A 21,711-nucleotide genomic window follows, 5' to 3' on the forward strand; every position below is an offset into this window, starting at 1 on the left:
CTGTTCCTCTCCTGGAAGAGGACCGCCGCCCTGGCACTGCCTCTGATCACTGTGCAGGGCATTTCTGTCCCTCCCTTAGTGACGGCGGCCCAGCCCCATGGGGGTGGATGTGACACAGGCCACATCCAGGGGTTGCTGAAGCTGTGTCCATCTTCCAGGAGCACGGACCAGACAGGGACTTCTCCGTCAAGGGCAGCTTCCTCCACCTGCTCCAGAAAGGAGAGGAGGCTCCGCAGTGCTGCGGGCTGTGGTGGGCTGGAGCACACTGAAGCGTCCAGCCAGCCGACAGGCATCTGGGCTCTACAGGAGGCCCTGGCCACTCGCCCCACCAGCTTGAGCCACGCAGAGGGCGGCGACCGTGCACAGGAGCACACAAGCCTCCCCATGTGAGCGTGGCAGAGGGCCCGAGCTGGCAGCCATCTCCGTGTGCATGAGCCTGCTGCGCGTGAAGATGCTACTGCCATCCCTGCACCCCGGAGTGGGCCTTGTGGTCCCAGGGCCCACTGCTTGCCTGCAGGGGCCAGACCTGCCTGGTGCCACAGCACACCCCCATGCCTGGGTGCATCATCTCAACTCAGGCTGAAGAGACCAGTGAGCTGCCAGAGCCCCTACCTGCCAATGGAGGGACCCCCCAGTGACAATGGTTGGGACCCCAGGAAAGGGGCTGCAAGCCTGGACCTAGCACCCGAGAAGCTGGGGCTTCAATACAGCTGGAGTCCTATTGCACCTCTGGGAAACCTGAGGCTTTAATTCATCCATTTTTTTTAAAGATTTTATTTTTAGAGAGGGGAAGGGAGGGAGAAACAGAGGGAGAGAAACATCAATGTGTGGTTGCCTCTCACACGCCCCCTAGTGGGGACCTGGCCCACAACCTAGGCATGTTCCCTGACTGGGAACTGAACTGGCCACCCTTTGGTTCCCAGGCCAGTGTTCAATCCACTGAGCCACCCCAGCCAGGGCTGAAGCTTTAATTCGTTTAGAAATGAGGCAGGCAGGTGGCACACAGTCAGATTCTCACAAAGGTTTTCAGGGTGCCCTCCTGGAATCCCAGGGCTCTGGATGACACTCTCCTCTGACGTCCAACCCAGCCACACCCAGCAACCACTATTGTCCAGGGAGGTTCCTCTTGGAGCAAGTTCTTGCCTTAAAGAAACAGCCACCAGAAAGACCAGGTGCATGCACACATTTGGCGGGGTGGGGGGGGGTGTCAACCCATGCCAGGCTCTCTGGGAGGGGCATCCTCCCCACTGTCACAGCATCAACCTGGGACCCACAGTCCCCTGGAGGAAGATGAACAGAGTCATCTTCATGTACAGAGGGGAACAATGCAAATACAAGCTTCTGGCTAGAAAAGTGATGCTGATCACCAAAGCAGTATCTGTCCACTGCGGAAGTCTGGAAAAGCGAGAAGACCCCAGTCTCACCCCCACTGACATTCCGGCGTCTGCACGGCCCACCTGGAGAACAAATGAGCACACAGGGTGACAGGCACAGTGTGCACGGTGTGTCTTTGTGTCTGCGTCCCTGCCTTGCACAACAATGTAAGCATCTTCACCATAGCAGTGGCTTGGGGTGGGGAGGCCATTCAGGGCCAGACTGTGTGGGTCTCCACCCTGGCTCCTCTCCTTAGCAGCTGCATAATCTCCTGTGCCTCAGTTTCTTCAACTGTCAAATGGGGATGGGACAGGCTGTCATGCCCAGGAAGGTCTCACAAGGGTGCCTGGTGTGGAGGAAGGGCCCAGCTGCACTGTGGCCGGCCGGCAGCTGGTGTCAAGCCTCTGTGTGCTGGGCTTGGTCACCCTGCTTCTCATTTCACAAACACCCCCCCCACGCTGTACTCGATGCCCGGGTGAGATGCTGGTGCAAACAGACACAACGTCAGGCGGCCCATTCATTTGACCACCTCGCGCTGTCCCCCAGCGCCACATGCCAAAGGCTGAGATCAGTGGGTGTCTGTCTCCTGTTGTCACCAAAGGCAGTCAGTCCTCCCCAGAGACTGTGCCCTGCCCTCTGAACGCCCCCATCTCGTAGGTATGAGACCTACAGGTGCTAGTGGCAGGAGCAGCAATGTGCAACGTAAGGCAACACCCAGTCAGCTGGCCGAGCTGGACGGACCCTGGTGCTGTCGGTTGCACCACCCAACACGTGGGAAACACAGACTCTCTTGTTCTCTCCAAAGCAGCTTTAAGCAGACGCAGCTGTTTTCGCTCCAGATACCAAGTTACAGCTGGAGGCTGGGAGGGATCCTTTGTCGGAGAAAGGGCTCCCAGGGGCTCTGGGATGCGAACCTGGAGGCAGTGGAAGGAAGTCGACTTGACTTGTTTCAGTAAAACTGCTTCTGGACAACAGGACGGGGGCGGGAGAGGAAAGCATCTGTGTCACACTGTGGATACAAAGAAACAGAAGAGGTGCCGGCAAAGCTTTTCCTAAATCTCAGCATCTGGTGACTGACCAGAACCACTGCCAAAAGGATGGGGGGAAGGGACTCCTCGGCCCCCAAACCCAGAGGTCCTTTACTAGGGCCTTTTCCCACCTTCACTGCCCTGTGGGCCCAGTGGGCAGCTCTGCCAATTGCCTGCTACTAACCTGGATCCCCAACTTCGCTGTGAGCCGAGGTCAGAAGCCGCTCCTGCCCCAGACATTTGTTCTCCATTGTCTAGTGTAAAAAAGGCAGAAAGGGTGTCGCTGGACAATAAGGAGACTCGGAAAGAAAGAGAACACGCCAGAGGGGATTTCAACCCCACACTCTGGGCTTGAAGGGCTCTCCTGGCCCCCCCCCCCCGCCCCCGCAAGCAGAAACCCCTCTGGCGCTTCGCCCCCCAGCTGCATGGCGTCCCTAGGCCGTCCTCCAGGCCCTGCGGGGGACGAGAGGCAGGCGCAGGGGCCCGGTGGTCTAGGGGGTTCCTGGGGGAGACACAGGGAACAGTAGGGGACAGAAGGGTACCAGGGGACACCGGGAATGCGCGAGAGCCTTGGAGACTCCGAGGACGCGCAAGAAGCCAGGGTTGGTGCGTGGGGACAATGAATGCTCCTGGGAAGACTCGGGGACAAGGAAGCACGCTTTGTGGACTTGCCCCGCAGGCAGACCTGGATCGCGCCGGACCTCTCCCCTCCCGGTCTCCCCCGGGGGGCGGGGCGGGACGCGCGGGGAGGAGCCTGTGCGCAGGCGTCTGCGCGCGCTCCCGCGCGCTGTGGGAGGGAACGCCTGGCGCGGCGCCCGCGGGAAGGGAGTGCGCTAACCTCACTTCCGGCGAGAGCTCCGCGGGCGATAATTGGGCCTGAGGTGCTGAGCGCGCTCCTGTTCAGCCAATGGGCGGCGGCGGCGCGGTCGGAGCCCGGGGAACGCGCGGCGTGGGCGCGCCGGCGGGCGCGCGCGGGGCGGGGCGGGGCGGGGCGGCAGCAGCTTCGTCGCCGCCTGCGGGCCTGTCCGCCGCCCGCCCGGCAGTCCCAGCTGCCCGGCCGCCATGTGACCGCGCCGCCGCCCTCCGCGCGCCCGGCCCGCCCGCCGCCCGCCGCCGCCGCGCGTCCGCGGCTCGGCCGCAGCCCCAGGCCGCCGAGGAGCGGGTGGCCGGCACCATGGCCGAGCGGGGTCGTCTGGGCCTGGCCGGCCCGCCTGCGGCGCTCAACACGCCGGTGCCTATGAACCTGTTCGCTACCTGGGAGGTGGACGGCTCCAGTCCCAGCTGCGTGCCCAGGTACGCCGCCGCCCGGCCGGCCGCTTTGTTCCCGCGCGCACCTGCGGGCCACCCGGGGCCCCCACTCGGGACCGGCCACCCGGGACCTCGCTCTGGGTTCCCCAGCTGGGACCCCCACCCGAGGCCGTCCACAGAGACCGGCCATCCGGGGCCTCTGCCCGGTACCCGCTTCCTGGGATTCCACCCGGGATCTCGCGCCTGGGGCCGCGGCGTTTGCGCCCCTCCTTGGGCACGCACAAGCGTTCCTTGCGAGGAATCCCTGAGCCGGAGGGTGCCCCAGGTCCCGGTCTCCCGGGCTCTCACCTGGTTGGCTCCCAGACAGCGAGCGTCCTTGCGTCCTCCTATGGATGTTGTGTCCGGTGGAGTGCGCCTAGGGTGTCTCCTCTCTCCACCGGGCACCACAGAGTTTCTTTTGCATCCAGCCACACTGAAGTCTGAGTGGCCTGGGATTGACCCTCAGGGCACACTGTCCAGAGGACAAACAGACCTGGGACCACGACTGTTCTCCTTCACCCAGAACATCCTTCCCGGTAGCCCTGGGGGCTGGGGCTTCCCACTGTGCCTGCTGGTCTCAGGGCCCTTTCCCGTTTGCGCTGCGCCTGCAAATTTAGAGATACCTGCTTGTACGTCAGCACTACTCTCTGCATCATGCTGTCCATTCTACCACTGCAAAAGACACTCACCTCCCACTTGGGGAAGCCCCGTCCCCATGGTAACAGCTGGTCGAGGCTTCTCCACAGGCCCACCAGCCCTACTGTACTCGCACTCCTGACTTCCCTGTTCCTCCTGCTGGCTTCTTCCCCCTCCGAGGTCCCTGCTGCGGAAGCGCCAGGCTGAGGGGGAGAGACAAGCCCTCGCACCAGGGCCTGGTCCTAGGGTGGGCAGCCGGCCGCAGGGGCTGCAGGTGGGCTGCAGGGAAGAGCTCTCCCTGGGGAGACCTGCCGGCGGGGACCCCAGGAGTGTCCTCCAGCACTGGAGGGGCTGGTGTGCCCTGAGGGGGCCATGCACTCTGCCTCAGCTCCTTCAACAGGTGGGTCTGAGTGAGGTGCGGAGGGTGCCGGAGCGCAGGGCTGAGGCTGTGCACAGTGTGCGGAGTGGGCTGCAAAGCCACGCTCAGGAGCTTCTCCTCCGGCCTGCCTCCTCTCTCTTTCCGGTCTTGGCAGTTGCCCCGGGGTCGGGTCCCACAGCCAGGGGTCATCTTGGACCTTCTCCCCCCAGGCTTCTCCTGTCCCCTCTGTGCTGTCACCAGCACACCCTGGACCTCACCTGCAGCTGCGCTCCATCAGAGCTCCCCTCGTCCACACTTGCCCCTCCTGGCCGCTTGCCCACAGACACATTCAGTGTTCATGCAGCCTGACGGTCCGTGCCTCTCCAGCAGCTCCGGGCTCCGAGGAAGTCCGCAGCTTGTTAGCTGGGACAGGGCAGGGGGTGCGGGAAGGGCCGGTCCCCTGTGGGCCCTGCAGGAAGCCCACTTAGTGTTTGTGCAGGGACTGTGTGGGGCAGGAGGCAGGGGCCTGGGCTGGACAGCGCTGGCTGTCTGGGAGCTGCTGCTTAGACTGGGAGCCCGCCGAGTCCCCTCCCCGTCCTGGGAGGTGGTTCGACCCCCTGTTTCTCTGGAGTCCTTGCCAGGCTGGTGGTGCTCTGTGGGGACTTCTGTGAAGGGGGTTACATTTTCTCTGTTCTCGGTTTTGCCTGATCTCTTAAGTCTCTGAGTAGCATCCGTGCTGATGTCGGCCCCTTCCTCGTGGTGACCCCGTCCCATAGTGGCGTGCATCTCTCCCCTGCCCTGGTCTTTTGGCTTGTTTCCAGGCTTGGCCAGTTCATGATCACCTGCTGTCGGCCTCTGGTCCCTGTCTCCAGTGGGCAGGTGGACCCGCGGAGAGCACGTGCAGCCAGTGGGGCTGGGCGGGGGGGCGGTACGCCCAGTGTTACTACCAGGCAGCTTCCCAGAGCGTGGTGCCAGCTCCGGCCCCCTCTGGCGTTCTTGCCAGCACTGCCTGGCTTTTCATTTTTGCCAGTCTGGTAGGTGTGAACTGGTATCGTGGTTTTCACTTGAATCTCTCTGGTTGCTCATGCAGGCCATTTGTACTTCCTCATCAGCGAAATTCCTCTTTCTTTCTTCTGCCGGTTTGCTTTCTCCTTTCCCGCACTTGACTCTCAGCAGCATCTTTGGGGGTAGCGACCCTGTTTTGCCTGAATGTGCGCCCCCCCCCCCCTCCAGGACACGGTGTGTTCTTGGTTTCGTGCAGCCTGTGGTCCTCCCCAGCATCATTGGCCTCATCTCTCTCCTGCTCCCCCCTCTCAGGGGGCAGGCAGGCTGTTTCGTGGATTTCCTCGTGGTGACACGGCGCTCCTCCCTGTCGACCCTGACCTTTCTGCCGCCTCCTGCTGCTGGGGCCCCCTGCCAGAATCCCAAGGCGGCCTCCTGTCCCCTCCTGTCTGGGCCTCCTGAAGGGTCTGGGGCACTTCAGACAGACCCTTGCACTTCCCACTGTTGAGGTTCACAAGTTGTTAGTATCTGAGGTCGGACGTCTGTTCACCTGCTCTTGCTCCCGCATGTTCTGCAACCTCCTTGTTCACCCCTTGGTTCGTGTGAGGGGTCATGTATATTCGGTGTACACACACAGAAGGATCTTCAGGTGGAGGTGTGAATTTTGACAGCTGCGTGCCTGTTTTTTTAGGAAGGTTGCGTCTCAGCTCAGCACCCCAGCAGGTCCCCTGCATCCTGGGCTTCAGGTCCGCAGGCCGGCAGGCAGCTCCTGGGCCTGGACTGGCCCCTCCAGACTGCAGCCCAGGAGTCCTCCTTTCCTCGCCATGGGCTGCACTCCGTGTACACCTGCTCCTGGTGGTGGGCATCGGGGTTGTTCCTGGTCAGAGCTCCCGTGTTTAAAGCCACTGCGACCGTGTGGGCGCGGAGTGTGGGACAGTGTCTGCTCACTTCTCTTCGGCAGGACCTGGCCACAGGGGACTCGGGTGGCTGTCAGCTTCATAAGAAATGGCCCGTTTTCTGAAGGGTGGCACTGTCGTCCACTGCCACCAGCCGTGTCGCCTCCGTGTCATCCTCTTGTCAATGACAGTGATTCTGATGTCTGTGCAATGGCTGCTCCTTAGAGATTTATTCTGCACTTACTGTGAGAGGATACTGAGTATAATCACTTTAAAAAATGTTATGTCTTTATTCTAGAGACAGAGAGGAAGGGAGAAAGAAACATTGATCTACTGTTCCACCCACTTCTTTTTTAAAAAAATCATTCATTTATTTATTTATTTTTGGAGTGGGGGAGGGAGGGAGAAAGAGAGGGAGAGACACATCAGTGTGTGGCTGCCTCTCACATGCCCCCTACTGGGGACCTGGCCTGCAACCCAGGCCTGTGCCCTGATGGGGAATCGAACCAGCGACCTTTCGGTTTGCAGGCTGGCACTCAATCCACTGAGCCACACCAGCCAGGGCTGTTCCACCCATTTATGCCTTCATGGGTTGCTTCCGGTGGGCGCCCTGACCTGGGAGTGAACCCACAGCCTCGGCCCGTCAGGACGATGCTCTAACCAACTGGATCCCCGGCCAGGGCTCCTCTTTCAGTTGCTGAGTACGTAGAAAATGGAGAAAACACGTAAACGGGTTGCTGAGCGGTAAACTGACCCTGCGCCCTCAGACGCACTGTAGCGCCACCATGTGCGCACGTGCGTGTGTGTCTGCGACCGCACGTCCGTCTGCGACCCCACGTCCGTCTGCGACCCCGCGTCCGCGTCTGGGCCCGTGGCCCCGCCCCCTGCCGCCCACGTCAGGTTCCGGTGCCCAGACAGCGTGCAGAGCACGCTGAGGACGGCGTCGCCGCGCCGCAGCGGCGCTTGTGTGAAGTTGGCGTCGTGTGCGCCGTGAGCGTGGGGAAGAGACCACCCACCCGAGCCGCGGTCGCTCGGTGGGGAGATCCCCTCCCGGTTCCATTTGCTCGGGTAAAGAACAGGTTCTTCGCCCCTTGGGGTTAGGTTTGGAAACACATTTTTCTGGGAATTTGTCTGTTTTGTCTAGATTCTCAAGTTTATGGGCATAAAGCTGGTCACTCTGTTCTTTCACTTGTTCACTGCCCGCAGGGCCTGGCCGGCGTCCCCGGTGGCCCCTGCGTCCCCTCGTCGTGCAGGGAGGCGTCCGGCTCCTTAGAGCGGGGCTCGTCCCCCCGCCCCCCGTCCCTCCGCCCCCCACTCCCGCGGGAGGCCTGCCGCGGCTCGGCTCGTTGCTTTTCCTCCCCCCTCGCACAGCAGCACTCGCAGCTGCAAGGCGGGGCACGGTTTAGCTGCGTCTTACCTGCCTGTAGATGTGGAATCGTTCAGTTAAAAGTACTTTAAAGTTTTTCCACTATTCTTTCTTCAACGTTAACAGGGTATTTCAAAGTTTCTTCATATCCAAACGTATGGATTTTTTCCAGTTTATTTGCCATCGCCGGATTTGGCGCTTCTGTTTTCCGTCACTCAGTGGGGTCGTGGTCAGAGATGGCGGTCGGCACGACGCTGGGTCCTCGGGGCGCTGGGGCCTCGCTCTGCGGGGGGCTCGAGGCCGCGTGGGCTGACCAGCACGGGGCCCTGCTGGCCGGCCCGGCCTGCGGCGCCCTGCTCTCCGTGCCCCACGCCCCTTCCTTCATGCGCAGACCGGCTCTCTGGGGCGGCCCCACCGCGTCCCGCCGGCTGCGTCCTCGGGAGTCCTGGTTGTCGCGGACGCACAGGTTTGGACTCGCACTCGCTCCCTGGTGCTGTGGGCTTTGAGGGCCTGTGGCTCCGGACCGGGTGACGCTTTCTGCGTGGGCGTGGACGGCACGGCCACACGGCTCCGTGAGCGCCCTCCAGAGCGTCAGCCTCTGTGGCCCTCCCCCCGCCCTGTGTCCGCACACGTCCCGGCGTGCCTTCGGCCGCTCACCGCGAACCTGGAGTTCATTTGCGCGCAGGCTGCCGAGCTGCCGGCGTTCACCCGGAGGATCCGGTCCCCTGTCCTCTGTCCCTCCCCGTGACGTGGTCAGGTCTCCGTCTGCCCCCGCACCTCTGCGTTCACTGCTGTCCTGCAGGTCTCACCTTTGTTTTCTTTCGTGCTGCCTTGTTTTGCATCGATTTCTTCTTACTCCATTTCCCTAGTTTGCCGCTGCCCACTGTTTCCGTCCAGTGGCCACTCTGTGAACGGTGATCCCCGTCCTGGCTGTCGTGTTGTGAAGTTAACTCTGCCATCCCTCTCTCCCCGGGGTGCGGGGACCTCTGGGCTCGTCACGTTACCAGTTCTGCCCGGTTCACAAGCTTTCGTTTCACGGGTTTCTGCTGTCTTCATTCACTGCTCTGCCATTGGTACAGGGCGGGGGGGGGGGGCGGGGGGGGCTCGGAACACACCGCGCTCTCGTCTCCGTGTCTCTGTCGTCTCCGGGCGCGAGTCACACTCCTCTGCCGCGTGGCAGCGCATCCGCAGGGTCTGCTCCAGTGGGGACCTGCTGGCCACTGGCTGCTCTTTCCGCCAGAGGTGCCCAGCCTTGCTCCCAGGGTGGGACGCCCCCTGGGGCCCTGGGGGGGCAGGTCCCCTCTGCACGAGGAGGGCACACCTCCCTGGCTTCCTCTCGGTTTGTGTTGTTGAAAACAAGCGTCAGGCTTGTTGGAAAGTCTGTCCGTTCTCCTCGATGGCCCTGCGACGTGCTCTCGGCTGTCGGTGTGCAGCTTCCTCTTCCTGCCTGCACCGGCGTGGTGGACTCTGGACCGTGCGCGGTGGCTCGGCCGCTCCTCCTTGGGCCGCGCCTGCCTGCCCTGCTCTCCATCTCCCCACCCCAGAACACTGGCAGCACCTGTGGTGGCGCGTCCCACGGGGCACGCTCTCCCGTCCCCGCAGCAGCAGTGGCCCGCTCCCAGCCCTTGCCTGCTCTGCCCCTGTCCCGTTGCCTGGCCAGCGTGCGAGGCCCTGCTGCAGGGTGTGGGTCTCATCCGCGTTTGGGGAAGTCACCGGTCCACTTTGTGTGGGAGGATGGTGCCCACATTGCGGTTGGGCTGGCTGTGAGCAGGGGCGAGTGGGCGGGTGTGGGGTTGGCAGCCTGGGGGGACAGGGCTCCCCTGAAGGGGAGGCGGAGGAAGCTGGCTGCGGGGCGTGAGGCCTGTGGGCTGCATGTCTCAGGAGGCATGGGCGGGGGCCTGGCTGCCGCTGCCTGCCCACTGCTGCTGACCCTGACCCCGTCGTGGCGGGGGCAGGTGGGCTCCACGGACTCCTGCTGTGAGCATCTCCTCTTCCCAGGTGGGCTTCCTCCTTGGGGAGTGGCTAGCGCTGTCCTTGTAGTGACTCCCAGGGCGGGGGGGCACATGTGTGCCAGGGTGGCCCCCGGCAGGCTGTGGCACAGCGGCTCTGCAAGGCCACCCTGCAGGCGGCACCTGTGGAACTCGCAGCCGGGCTCCCCTGCCCTGGTGGGCGTGTCCCTGTCCTGAAGGACCGAGTCTCTGGTGTCTCTGGTGGCTGCACTTCGAGTTTCTGAGCATCTCTGGCCGACGCAGACCCCTGTCTGCCCCAGGGGAGGCAGCACCCACAGGGCAAGCCCTGTGCCTGCGGGCCTGCTGGCTCCCACCTGTGGAGTTCAAGGCTGGGGCTGCAGCAGGGTGGGTGGGGGCCTGGTAAATGAGGGCAGGGTGGGTGGCTGGAGACGCAGGCAGGCACATCTTTCCATCCCTGCACCCCTGGCGATGGGCGTTGATTTCTCCGCCTGAGCCCTGCGGCGTGGCGGCTGCCTGTGCCCCAGTGGAGGGAGGCGCCCTGCTGCACGTCCCTGCAAGGGATAGGAGGCTACGGCCACTGGGGTCGGGGCTGGGACCTGTCTTCTCTGCCAGCCCCCCACTCCCTGCTCCAGCCAGGGAGGACGGGGTGGGGCCCGCCTGCTGGTTCCAGGGTGTTGCTGACTCTGGCCGGCCGTCAAAGGCCCTAGGTGCTCCCTGGGAACCCCAGTTGGGAGCAGGCTGTGCTGGGATCACCCACTGCTGGCTCTGGGGGACTGAGAAGGCTGTTCGCCATCACAGGCGGGGCCCCTGCCCCCAGGGGGCCTTGGGGCCCACTCAGCATTCCATCCTCAAGCCACCACTGCAGAGGCCTGAGCGGGGCGGGGGACAGCTGCCACCCCCAGCCACTGCCTCACAGACTCGGGACGTCCCGCGTGCCCCGTGCCAGTGCCACTGTGAGTGGGGGCGTTGGGCTGCATGGGGGGTGGGGTGTGGGCACAGCGCAGACCGTCCTGTGGCAGCCACCAGGGGGAGTGTCCCAGAAGCCACCGTGCTAGGGGTGAGAAGAGGGGTGGGCGAGCAGACCCTCCGGGAGGGTCCCGGCGCTGCCGGGGGCACCGAGCTGTCGGCACAGTGAGGACGGGCCTTTCTCGGTGAGGGGGCGCCTGCAGCACCGCCCTGCACCCAACGACCCAGCCAGAGGCTCAGAGGTCACTGTCACCCGGAGTTGCCGAGGGCCGCAGATGCCTCAGCTGCTGCGGAGGTGACCTCGTTTGGGACCTGCCTGTCACCTTCGCCCTGGATGGGGCGCAGGGCAGGCGCCTCCTCCCTGGCCCCCAGGCCTCTCCTCCAAGCTGCCGGGTGCTGGGTTTGCACAGGAGGAGGCTCAGAGCAGGGGCGGCTGGGGGGTGGGGGGCGCACTTGTGGGTCGCAGGGCCCTGGGGTGCCCCCCCCCCCCGCAGCCCCTGCAGACGCCCTGCGGGCCTCCCTCGTGCCCTGTGCCCAGCTGGGCACGCACTTCGTCGCTCGACACTCGCCCCCTGGCAGCTGTCTTCCTCCTGCGTGGACGGGAGCCTGGGAACTGGGGCGGCCGGCGCTCTGCCCACAGTGCCTGCCGCTCTGGCCAGCCTGCATGGGCCTGGGGGCTGGCCTGGCCGGTGCTCGGGGTGCTGTGGGCCCCAGCCGCTCCAGGGGAGTCTGGGGAGCTCAGCCCTGGGCCCTGCCTCTGCAGCACAGCACGTCAGGGAGCGTGGGCCGCCTTTGGGGGCCGAAGGTGCCGGGCACGTGGCCTGAGCCTCCTGGGCCCTCAGGCCTAGGCAGCTCCGGGGCCCCCACAGAAGGGCTGGGCCAGGGCCAGGCGACCTGGGTTTGGGGCGCAGCCAGACGCTCCCCGGCAGCGTCCCCCCCCCACCCCCGCACCTGCTGGGCCTGCTGCTCTGTGACAGGCGGGGCCGGTGCGCCCCTCGTCCCCAGTGAGCCTGTGGGCCTGGGACGGGCCGTTGCCCAGCAGGGCACGAGCCTCTGCTGTCGAAGCCCCAGGCGTGAGCAGAGGGTGGTGCCCCTGCCCCGGGTCAGCACGGCCACTCGGCCTTGGGAGACGGGGCTCCAGCCACACCGACGACCCCGGGGGCAGCGTCCCAAACCAGCTGCTCAGCCCCCACCCTCCCTGCAGCGGGGCCTCCCCAGGCCACCACCCTGGCCTCAGGGCGGGGAAGCGGGGGCCCCAACAGGTGACCGCTGTGCTCGTGGGTGCAGCGGGAGGTGGCTGCCGACGACCTCACCTCAGCGCGACCCTGCTCCCTCAGGGGGCAGCCCTGTCGTGCACGACCCCCGTCTGGAGTGGCCTGAGGGCGGTGGTGTGGCTGGGCAGAGGCCCGCCCTTGGCCCTGGGCTGTGTGGTACACGCGGTCAGGGGGTGTCAGAGGGTCCCCCGACACGGGGACCACCTGACAGTCTCTCTGGTCGGGCATGCGGGGCCTGGCAGGCTGTGGCCCAGGGAGAGCAGGTGGGAGGGGCCGGGAGGGTGGGCGGCTGCCTGGGAGAGGTGGGGAGCAGGGCCGCTGGACGAGGTGGGGGTCGGGGTTTGCGCGCTGTGGGGGCACCGGCCTGGAGGAGCGGAGTGTGTTTGCTGGTGCGGGAGCGAGGCGGCCATCCCCTCGTCCCCGCCATTCCTGGTTTCTCGTCAGAGATGCGAGGGGGTCCCGGCGAAAGGAGGGAGGGAACCCGGTGGGCGGGGTCCGGGGTCCCGGGTCCTGGTGCGCACCTGGCTCCAGGAGTTCCCCGGGCTGCGCCCTGCCTATCAGGTGTGGAGTGGCCAGGGAGGGGCGCTGGGCGGAGTCTGGTGCTCTACAGGAGGTCCAGGCCCCGACAGAGGGTCATGTGGCCCGACCTGGGGGCTTTCGGGGCTCCCCAGCCTGCATCCCTGCCCGCTGCCCCCATGGCTGGCTGCTGTCCTCTGCACCCAGCTTCCCCGCCGGGCTTGCGCTGTCTCTGTTAGCAAAGCCCTCGCAGGGGCTGGGGGCCCTCACTTGCGGGAAAGCCCAGGGCAGGAGCCCTCGCCTGCCAGGCACAGTGTGGGCCCCCCTGTGCATCGGGGTGCGCAGGCCAGCCCCGGGTGGGGTGGGTGCCGGTGGGAACCTCTCTGTCACTGAGGCAGAGGGTGTGGGTGGAGGGCGGGGTGTCCTGCAGGCAGGGACCAGAATGGGCGATGGCCCCCGGTGGGGACAGTCTCGCTGTGGCTGGCAGAGCGGAGGCTGCTGTGGTCTCTAGTGTCATCAGCACAGGCCCTGGCCCTGGCGCCCCGTCCCACGGCCACGTGGCATTCTGCGGGGGCCCAGGCGGGACCTGGCCCTGTGGAGCACCCCCCCACACACACTGCTCGGCCTCTGCTGGGGCTGGGAGACGGGAGCAGAGCCACGCGGCTGCGCCCCACCCCTTCCAAGGGACCCAGCTGTCTCTCACCCCTGCAGGAGCCGCTGCAGCCCCGGGCTGGCCAGCAGGGACGCTGAGAAGGCACCTCTGACCTTCTCTCCTGATTAGCAGGAAGCAGCCGTGTCCAGATAAGGCTCAGACACCGAGAAAGCTGAGCTGGGCCAGAGAGAGTTGGCAGCCACCCCAGGCCAGTGAGAAAGGTGACCGGCGCGCAGGATGTGGCCGCCGGAGCCCTCCCCTCCCTCAGGGCCGCCCGCGAGGATGGGGACCAGACCCCTGCTGTCGAAGGAAGCGCCCCAGGCCCTGGAGCCCCCCCCCCCAGTCTGTGCGCCCCACCCACCCTGGCCCACTTCCTGGGCCGCCCTCTCGGGGAGGTGGGCAGGGTGGGGGCGGCCTGGCCAGCCGCCCCCGCAGAGCCCCAGCTCCCGGCAGGGCAGACACGCTGGGCACAGGTGGGCAGCCCTGGGAACTAAAGGCCCCCAGGTCTTCCTCCCCGGGACCCACGGCCAGCGTACTCGGGCCCCAGAGGCCCGGCCGTGCGTCCCCGAGGCGAACAGTGGGGGTCGGCCTCCCCCTCGCAGGGCCGGCCGGGGGCGCTGGTGTGTGTCTCGGAGCCCCAGGAAGCGCTCTCCTGTGCGGGGCCCACTTCCGCCCGGGCACTGCCCGGGGGGACGGGACGCGGCGGCGGCCCCCGTCGACGACGCCGTCACCAGGCCGCTCTGCACGCTGCCCCTTCCGAAGCGCTGGAGCGGGGGCTCGGGCAGGGCCTGTGCACTCGTGTCCACCCCGGCTGCGTCCCCGCGCACCCATGGGGGGGGGCGCTCCGACACCAGCTCTGCACACCGTCCGGCCCTGCCCGGAGACGTCCTTGCCCGGAGACGGCCCACTTGGCCCCGCGCGGGGGAAGCGGGCCTGAGGCGCCGCACGCAGCACAGGGGAGCCCGGGCGCCGTGCTCCGGGGGAGGAAACGGGGCGCAGGAGACAGCACGGGGGGGGGTGCTGCCTGCCGGGGTTGGGGGGCAAGGAGCAAAAGTCTGGAACTGGAGGCCGTGGCTGCCTGGCGTGCAGGTGCACTGGGTGCCGCTGGTCTGCACACGCTCACGTGGCTCCAGGGGTCAGCCTCACGTTGCGTCCGCTGCGGCACGGCTAAACGTTCTGAGGGCGGGGACGAGCAGTGCCAGGGTCAAGGTCGCCGGCCGGGCAGACGGGCAGGTGTGACAGTGCCCTGCTGGGCCCTGTGATGCCGAGGGCAGGCGGAGCCCCAGGGGGACAGGCCGGGGGCGTCTGCTGCGCCTCGGGGGTGTGGGCGCCCCGGGGACAGACCTCCACTGGGGCAGTGGAGGGGACATCCCCCGGGGACTCGGGGACTCAGTGTCCCGAGCCGTCGTCCCCCGGGGGGGCCCCAAGCCGTGGTGTCCCTAGGTTGGGGCCCCCTGGACTGCCATGACGGTCATGGCTCCGGCTCGACGGGGGGGGGGGGGACGGGGGGGTGCCTGCCTGTGGCTGCAGGGCCCGGGTGCCGGTGTGCGGAGGGGGCGGCGCCTCTCCGTGCCGCCCCGAGGTCTGTGGGCCGTTTGTCCTCCGTGCGGCTGTGAGAGCCTTTGTCCTCGGGACACCGGTCCTTTGTCCGCCCGCGGCCCTGCGGCCGTGCTTCTGTGTCCGCGCGCCGTCTCTGCCTGTGCTGGTGGTGACCTCCGAGTGTCACCCCTCGGCGTCACTGTCTGCCCAGAGTCGGCCCGGTGGGCGGGCGAGCGAAGGACCGGAGGCACGCTCGTCTCCTCGCGCCTGCAGGCCTGGAGCGCGGTCGGGGGCAGGCGTTGGGGCGCCCGCCACGGCGGGGATGGGCCGTGAGGGTGTCGTCCCGCGTGGGGTCGGCCAGACGTGGGCTGGGCGTCCAGAGGCGGTCACACCCACACGAGGTCCCTGGGGACTCCGGCCCGTGGGGCCGGACAGCAGACCGAGGAGAGGACGGGGTCCAGTCCGGAAAGGGGATGGTCCTGGAGACAGTGGGCGTGGCTGTGCGACCGCCCGCCTGTGCTTCTCGCCGCCCAGCCACAGGCTTATGCTGTCAGTGGAGGCTCAAAGTGAGAGGGCCAGACGGTGTACCACCGTGGAAAAAGACACCCAGTCGTCGCCAGACCGTTCCCCAAACGAGGCTGCGCCAGTCATAGCCCCTCCCTGGGGGAGAAAGGTCGAACCCAAACCTGTGGTGCAGGCTGTCGCTGGCCTGTGGGGGCTCTGGGTGCCGCTCAGAGTGGGGCGCGGCCTCCACACCCCCGGGCCAGCCCGAGCCCCGCCCTGCCTGGACTCCCGCCCTCCCAGGCTCGGGGACCCCGCCCCAGGCAGTTGTGCCCACCCAGCCCCGTGCACACCCCCTGGGGCCGCCCGAGGCCCAGACTGCGGCCCCTGTGACTGGGGGCTTCCGGGTCGAGTCCCCTGGAAACACGAGTCAGAGGCACAGAGGCGATCTCGGGCTCCGTGCGGTGAAACGGGAGCCACGGGAGCCGCTCAGGAGAGGCCTGGGGGGGCGGCGCTCAGGGGAGAGCCGGAGGGTGAGGCCGGAAGGAGCGCTGGGACCTAGTCAGCAGACGTGGAGACACGGTGAGTCCGGCGGTTTTGCGGAAAACCCGGGTTTCGGAGTGAGTGACCTGGTGAGGCGGGAAATGGGGAGAGACCGATCACACGAGGACCTGCTGTTTCCAAGGAGCGCCAGGTGGTTCTGCGGGAGCGTTTTGCAGGCCCTTCAGGCAGTGAGCCCTCCCGCGCACGCAGAGCCCCAGAGGCTGGAAAGGGGTGAGGCTGCGCGTGGGCGTGGCCGTGAGCTCGCCCGCGGCGCGTCCGCACAGGAGCCGCGGGTGCCAGCAGCTTGGCCCGTGGGACCTGGGGCCCCAGAGATGGCCACGCACCCCGGTGGCTCCTCGGCAAGTGCTCCGGGGACGACCGGCTGGGGGCCACGGCCTGGAGGTCGCCGCCCCAGGAGCACGCGCCCCAAGGACGGTTGGAGGGTGCGGACCTCGTCAGAGGCCCGTCGGTGCCGCCCACTCACTCACTCAACAATTAAAGTTGTCTCTCATTGCCGTTCAGCCTCGTTTGTGTGAGGCCCAGGTGTCCTGCGTGGCGGCGGCGGCGGCACACTCACTGCCTCCACACAGGGCCCCCGACACCGCACGCAGTTATGGCGACCTCGGTGACCCTCTTCCCCGCGCTGGACTTCCTGTCCCTGGGGCTGGTCTCTGCCGGCCCGTCGCACTGCCCGGCCCCTCCCCCGTGGAGGCCAAGTGGGTGGGCAGGCCCTGGGGGGGGCTTGTGTGTGTGGGCACCCCGGTCCCTGGGGGCGTCCCTGGTCTGCCCACCCCCTCCTGTCTGCCTGTCTATAGACCCCTGCCCGACAACCTCCACGGGAGGGAAACCTGCCTTCAGGACCCTCTGGAGAGGGGCACCTGGCTGCGGCCTGGGGTGCCAAGGGGAGCTCAACGCAGCCAGGCTCTGAGCGGACCCCGGCTGGTCTGGGCCGGGGCTCCTGGGAGCCCTGATGGCCGGTCCACCGTGGCAGCTCCGGCGGCGGGGGCGCCCCTGGGGCTCGGGGGTGTGGGGGGGCGACCGCTGCTGAGCAGGGCCGGTGTCCTTGCAGGTTGTGCAGCCTGACCCTGAAGAAGCTGGTCGTCTTCCAGGAGCTGGAGAAGGAGCTCCTCTCAGTGGTGATCGCCGTGAAGATGCAGGTGAGGGTCCCCCTGGGCCCCCGGCCGGGCCAAGCGTGTCCAGGGAGCAGGAATGGGGGTGGGCCCTTCTGCCCCCACACCCTGTGGCCGCCGTCCCCACCCCGACCCGATTGCGCAGCCCCTGCTGCCGGTGGGTGTGAACGGGCGACCGGGTGTCAGGAGGCCGCTGGCCGCGCAGCCCGTGTTGGCCTTTTCGGGGCCCACAGGGCTCCAGGTCCTCTTGCCGACGGGCGGCGGCGCTCAGCCCCGGCCGTGCCCCTCAGGTGTGGGGCGAGTGCAGGCTGCCGATCTCCCCGGCACCGGCCCCCGGGCCCCTGTGGGGGTGTCCTGCTGTGGCCTCGCAGCTGAGCCCCAGCGGGGGCGGTGCCTGTGCTGCCAGGACCCCCGAGCAGCCCCACGGGCGGGGGCCCTGCCCCCCAGGTTTCTGCCACTGAGGCCCCTCTTGCAGCCGCGGGGCTGCCTGGGCTGCCGGCCTGCAGGGGGGGAGCCCCGCGGCCTCGCGCGCCTCCAGCTGAGCGGGGGCCTGACCCACTCGCCAGCCCATTGGCACCACCACCCCCACATTGTGGGGTCACCCCCACATTGTCACTCTTCCAGCGAAGGCCTGAAGAAACGGTTTCCTCCCGACGGTGCTGTTGTAAGTGCTCGGCATCAGAGCCAGCCCTGGGAGGCCGCATGCCGGACCCGGAGGTGCCCCAGGGGCCCGGGCCGCCCAGGTGGGGAGGGGTCTGGGCCTCACCGGGCCTTCCTCAGGGTGAGGTGGGGTTGACCCGTTCTGGCCTCGGAAGCCGGCACTGTTGACCTCTGACACCACCGACCCTGACCCGCCAACACTCTGGCCTCACTCTTCGACCCCCTGCACTGCCCCTCCCCACGGTCCCGGCCCAACCTGGTCACTCCTGAGACTCGGCCTTCGGCACCCGGGTCCTGGGCCCCTGGGAGCCTCCCTGCCTCTGCAGCTGACCCCTGGGTGCCCGGCACCCGGCCTGCAGGCCCTGTCAGGACGAGCACCTTCCCAGGTGCGGGGTGTGCTGTGGGGAAGGTCAGAGGTCGGGGCCTGTGTGTTCCACGAGTGATTCGTGTTGCGCATCACGGCCACTTGGCCGTGGCCCTTCCCACTGACCGGCGGCTCACGCGCACGTGCACACACACACACACACGTTCGTCTTTTTGTGCAGCCACACGGGCCCCGGCTACCTCTAGCCGTCTGCCAGCGTCCCGGTGCTGCGCCTTGGTCTGCGGCCTCCACGGGGCGGGCACCTGTCCCCGCCCTGTGTCTGCGGCGAGGCCGGACCCCAAGCCCCCCCGGGCCCGCACAGCTGCTGGGGCCGTGGGTCCGTGTGCTCCGGGCCACTCGCTGCTCCGAGGCACGCAGCGGGGGGCTCGGGGTCGAAGGGTGTGGACTTCTGTGAGGCCCTTCACAGACCTCCCCTCTCGGCCCTCGGGAGCCTGTGCTCCCCGCCTGCCGCTCCTCATCCTGAGTCAGAGAGGACCCAGAGCCGGTCCGGCCGCGGTCCCTGGGCGGCTCCCCTCGCGTGAGACCCTGTCCTCTCTCCCAGGGCTCCAAGCGCGTCCTGCGGTCCCACGAGATCGTGCTGCCCCCCAGTGGACAAGTGGAGACCGACCTGGCCCTGACCTTCTCGCTGCAGGTGGGCCCTCCCCGTGTGCCTCCTCCCCCTCCCGCCGCCTGGGGCCCTGACTGCGCTCTGGTGGGTTGGGGTGAGGGCGGGTGGTTCCTCTCGTCCGGTCTCTGCACAGAGCGCGCGCAGTGAGGCTGAAAACTGAGTTACAGCTTCAGGCCGGTTCCCTCCTGCGTTTGGAAAAGCAGGCAGGAGTGTGGGCTCCGCAGCAGCGGGAGCCCAGACCCCTGTGCAGGAACGGGGGTGCTGGCGGGGAGTGCACCTGCATTTGCGCCGGGATCCCCCCGCCCAGCATGAAACGCAGCAGCGCCCCCGGCCCGAGGGCGGTTGTTCTGCGTGTGTGTCTGCGGTGGCGTAAAGACCCCGGTGTCTGGAAGTGGCCGGCAGCCCCCTCCCCTCAAGCACGTGCTCCAGGGTGGGGCCGCCGCCCCCGCCACGCCCCCCCTCTGCTGTGTGCGTGGAGCAGGGCCGTGGTCTCCAGAAACCCCGGGAGTCCCGCCGGCAGCTCTGCCCGCCCGGCTCTCTGTTCTGGGGGGGCCCAGGCTCAGCGGGTGCACAGTCTCCACCTTGCGTGGCTCACCCCGCTTGTGCCCGTGGCTCTGCGTGCCGAGAACTGTGCGCGGCGTGAGCCTGCGGAGACCCGTGCACGCTCGCTCCCGGCACACGCGGCCCCCGGCCCCCTCGCCGCGGGGGGAACACACCGGCGGCCCCAGCCCGACGCCCTCGAGGGCTACACATCCGCCCGCGTGGGCTGTTGGCGGTGCCTCGGCCGGTGGCGACCCCGGGGGACCCCTGACCCGGGGTGTGCCACGAGCCCCCTCGGGTCGGCGGGGTGGACGAGCGTGGCCCTCCCCCCACAGTACCCCCACTTCCTGAAGAGGGAGGGCAACGAGCTGCAGATCATGCTGCAGCGGAGGAAGCGCTACAAGAACCGGACCATCCTGGGCTACAAGACGCTGGCCGCGGGCGCCATCCACATGGCCGAGGTGAGGCCCCGTGCCCCCCGCCCCCCGGGGCTCTGCTGGGGCGGCCCCCGCGTCTCAGGAGAGCGTTCGCCCTCGTGTGGGTGTGACCTGGGCCCTCCCGGGGGTGCCCCTGCACGTGCTCCCCCTCCGGCTTCCCCTCCGGGGCCTGTGTCCTGCCGCACGGGCCCCGGCTGGTCCAGCAGGACGGCCGGCGGCACGCGTGCCCGGTGGGTCAGGTGACAGGGGGTTCACGGGGTTGTCTGGGGAGGAAACGAGGGGCCAACCACCCGACACCCCCTGCTGTGGGGGCGCCGGGGCCCAGGCACCAGTGCAGGGGTACACGCGGGAGAAGAGGGCCCGGGCCCTGTGTGTGCCCTGGGCCTTGGAGCCTCCACCGTCATGGGGCTGGGTCCGGGTGTCCAGGCCTCGGGGACGCAGAGTAGGGCGGGGGTCACGTGGCGCAGGGCAGGGCCACGGGTGGGTGGCTGGCCCATGAGCCGCACATGCATGCAGTCACGCCCTGTGGGCCGTGGCCTCGTCTGGGAGCGGCCGTCTGCGTGCCGCTTGCTTCCGTTGTGGCCCCTGGGTGGCTGGGCTGCGGGCTCTCCTCTCTGGCGAGCAGCTGCCTTCCATGGCTGCACCCGGCGCTGGCCACCCCCGCCCGCCCACCCGCCCGTGTGGCCCCCGTGTCACTCTCGTCCTCCTGCCCGGGGGGCCCTGCCCCGTGGTCCTTCCTAGCACGGTGCCCGCCCCCAGGTGATGCAGCGTCCCCCCGAGGGCGGCCAGGTGCTGAGCCTCTGCAGCAGCATCAAGGAGGCCTCCGCCAAGGTGGCCGAGATCTGGATCTTTTCCCTGTCCAGCCAGCCCATCGACCACGAGGACAGCGCCATGCAGGCTGGCCCCAAGGCCAAGTCCGCGGGTGAGTGCCGCCGCGGGGGGCGCCCACGTCCCTGCTTCTCGGCCACCTCCTGGCCGCCTCCCTCGGGGGTGGAGATGTCAGGGAGGGCGAGTGGTCTGCGGCTGCGTTGGCCTGGCTGCGGGGCAGCCTGGCCTTGCCTCCAGGGGCTGTGACATCACATGTGAGGAGAGGTCACGGGGTCGATCACAGTGCCCTCTGGGTCTGGGCACGTGGCCTGTCACCACTGTCACAGCTGGGCTCGCCGTGCCCTGTGGGGTGACGGGCAGACAGGGGCCCGAGTCCAGCACAAGACCCAGGCCGGAACGCACTCTGACAGGCGGGGCGTGGGGGCTTTCGGGGGCGGGGAAGCGCAGCCCCACCCCCTGCCTCTGCCAGGGCCACCCAGGCTCTGCTCCTGCCGCCAGGGCCCTCTTCCCCAGCCCCCTGCAGGGGGGGCCTGGCAGCGGCGGCGGCCGAGTTGCTAGGATACTGGGTGGAATCTTGAGGTGCTGACCCTTCCTTGTGCTCGCTCCACAGATAACTACTCCGAGGAGGAGTACGAGAGCTTCTCCTCCGAGCAGGAGGCCAGCGACGACGCCGCACACGGGCAGGTAGCCGGCCGCGTGTGGCAGGACCCTCCTCCAGAGCGGCTGCCGGGGGCGGGGGGCGGGCACTGGGCGGGGGGCTACGTCTGGCCCTAAGCACGTAGGCAGGCGCACGGGGTCACCCTAGAGAGGGCTCCCTCTGTCAGCCCCGGGGGGGGGGGAGGGGGGCATCCCTGGGTTCCCTGGTGGCTGCCGCGGCCCCAGGTGCCGTGTCTCTGCAGGACCTGGACGAGGACGACTTCGACGTAGGGAAGCCCAAGAAGCAGCGGCGACCGGTAGTGAGAACGACGTCCATGACCAGGGTCCGTGGGGTCTGGTTTCACTGGCCTGAGGTGGGGGGATGGGGGCGGGGCCCCTGGGGAGCGGGCAGGGCCGGCGTGCAGAGGGCGGCCTGGGTGAGCCTCTGGAGGGTCCGGGAGTGAAGTGGCCACCCCTGGTCCCGGGGGGCACGTGTCATTGGCCTCTTCTGAGGTGCAGCCTCCTCCCCCGGAGGTGGCGGGAGGGTGGGGAGACGCCAGGCCCTGATCCTGGCCTGGGA

General features: G+C 67.8%; 1 protein-coding gene and 1 long non-coding RNA gene across 4 annotated transcripts in view; one reads left to right on the forward strand and one right to left on the reverse strand.

Moving 5' to 3' along the window:
- Window positions 1–910: 910 nt before the first annotated feature.
- Window positions 911–4,213, reverse strand: LOC123808157. The gene is made up of 3 exons (XR_006783765.1): window positions 3,999–4,213; window positions 2,587–2,656; window positions 911–2,383 (listed from the first exon to the last, which is right to left on the reverse strand). It is a non-coding gene; the product is annotated as an uncharacterized LOC123808157 (long non-coding RNA).
- PACS2 (phosphofurin acidic cluster sorting protein 2) overlaps window positions 3,389–21,711 on the forward strand; it is a 32,321-nt gene continuing 13,998 nt past the window's right edge. For all 3 annotated transcript variants that reach the window (XM_045822567.1, XM_045822569.1, XM_045822570.1), the window contains exons 1-7: window positions 3,389–3,695; window positions 16,978–17,065; window positions 18,625–18,714; window positions 19,566–19,691; window positions 20,427–20,589; window positions 21,106–21,179; window positions 21,395–21,475. In XM_045822567.1, coding sequence (XP_045678523.1) covers window positions 3,577–3,695; window positions 16,978–17,065; window positions 18,625–18,714; window positions 19,566–19,691; window positions 20,427–20,589; window positions 21,106–21,179; window positions 21,395–21,475 — 741 coding nt within the window. In that variant the 5' untranslated portion in view covers window positions 3,389–3,576. The remainder of the gene's footprint in view (window positions 3,696–16,977; window positions 17,066–18,624; window positions 18,715–19,565; window positions 19,692–20,426; window positions 20,590–21,105; window positions 21,180–21,394; window positions 21,476–21,711) is intronic.

Source organism: Phyllostomus hastatus, unplaced genomic scaffold (genome assembly GCF_019186645.2).
Source record: "Phyllostomus hastatus isolate PE091 unplaced genomic scaffold, TTU_PhHast_1.1 phas_scaffold_501, whole genome shotgun sequence".
NCBI lineage: Eukaryota > Metazoa > Chordata > Mammalia > Chiroptera > Phyllostomidae > Phyllostomus > Phyllostomus hastatus.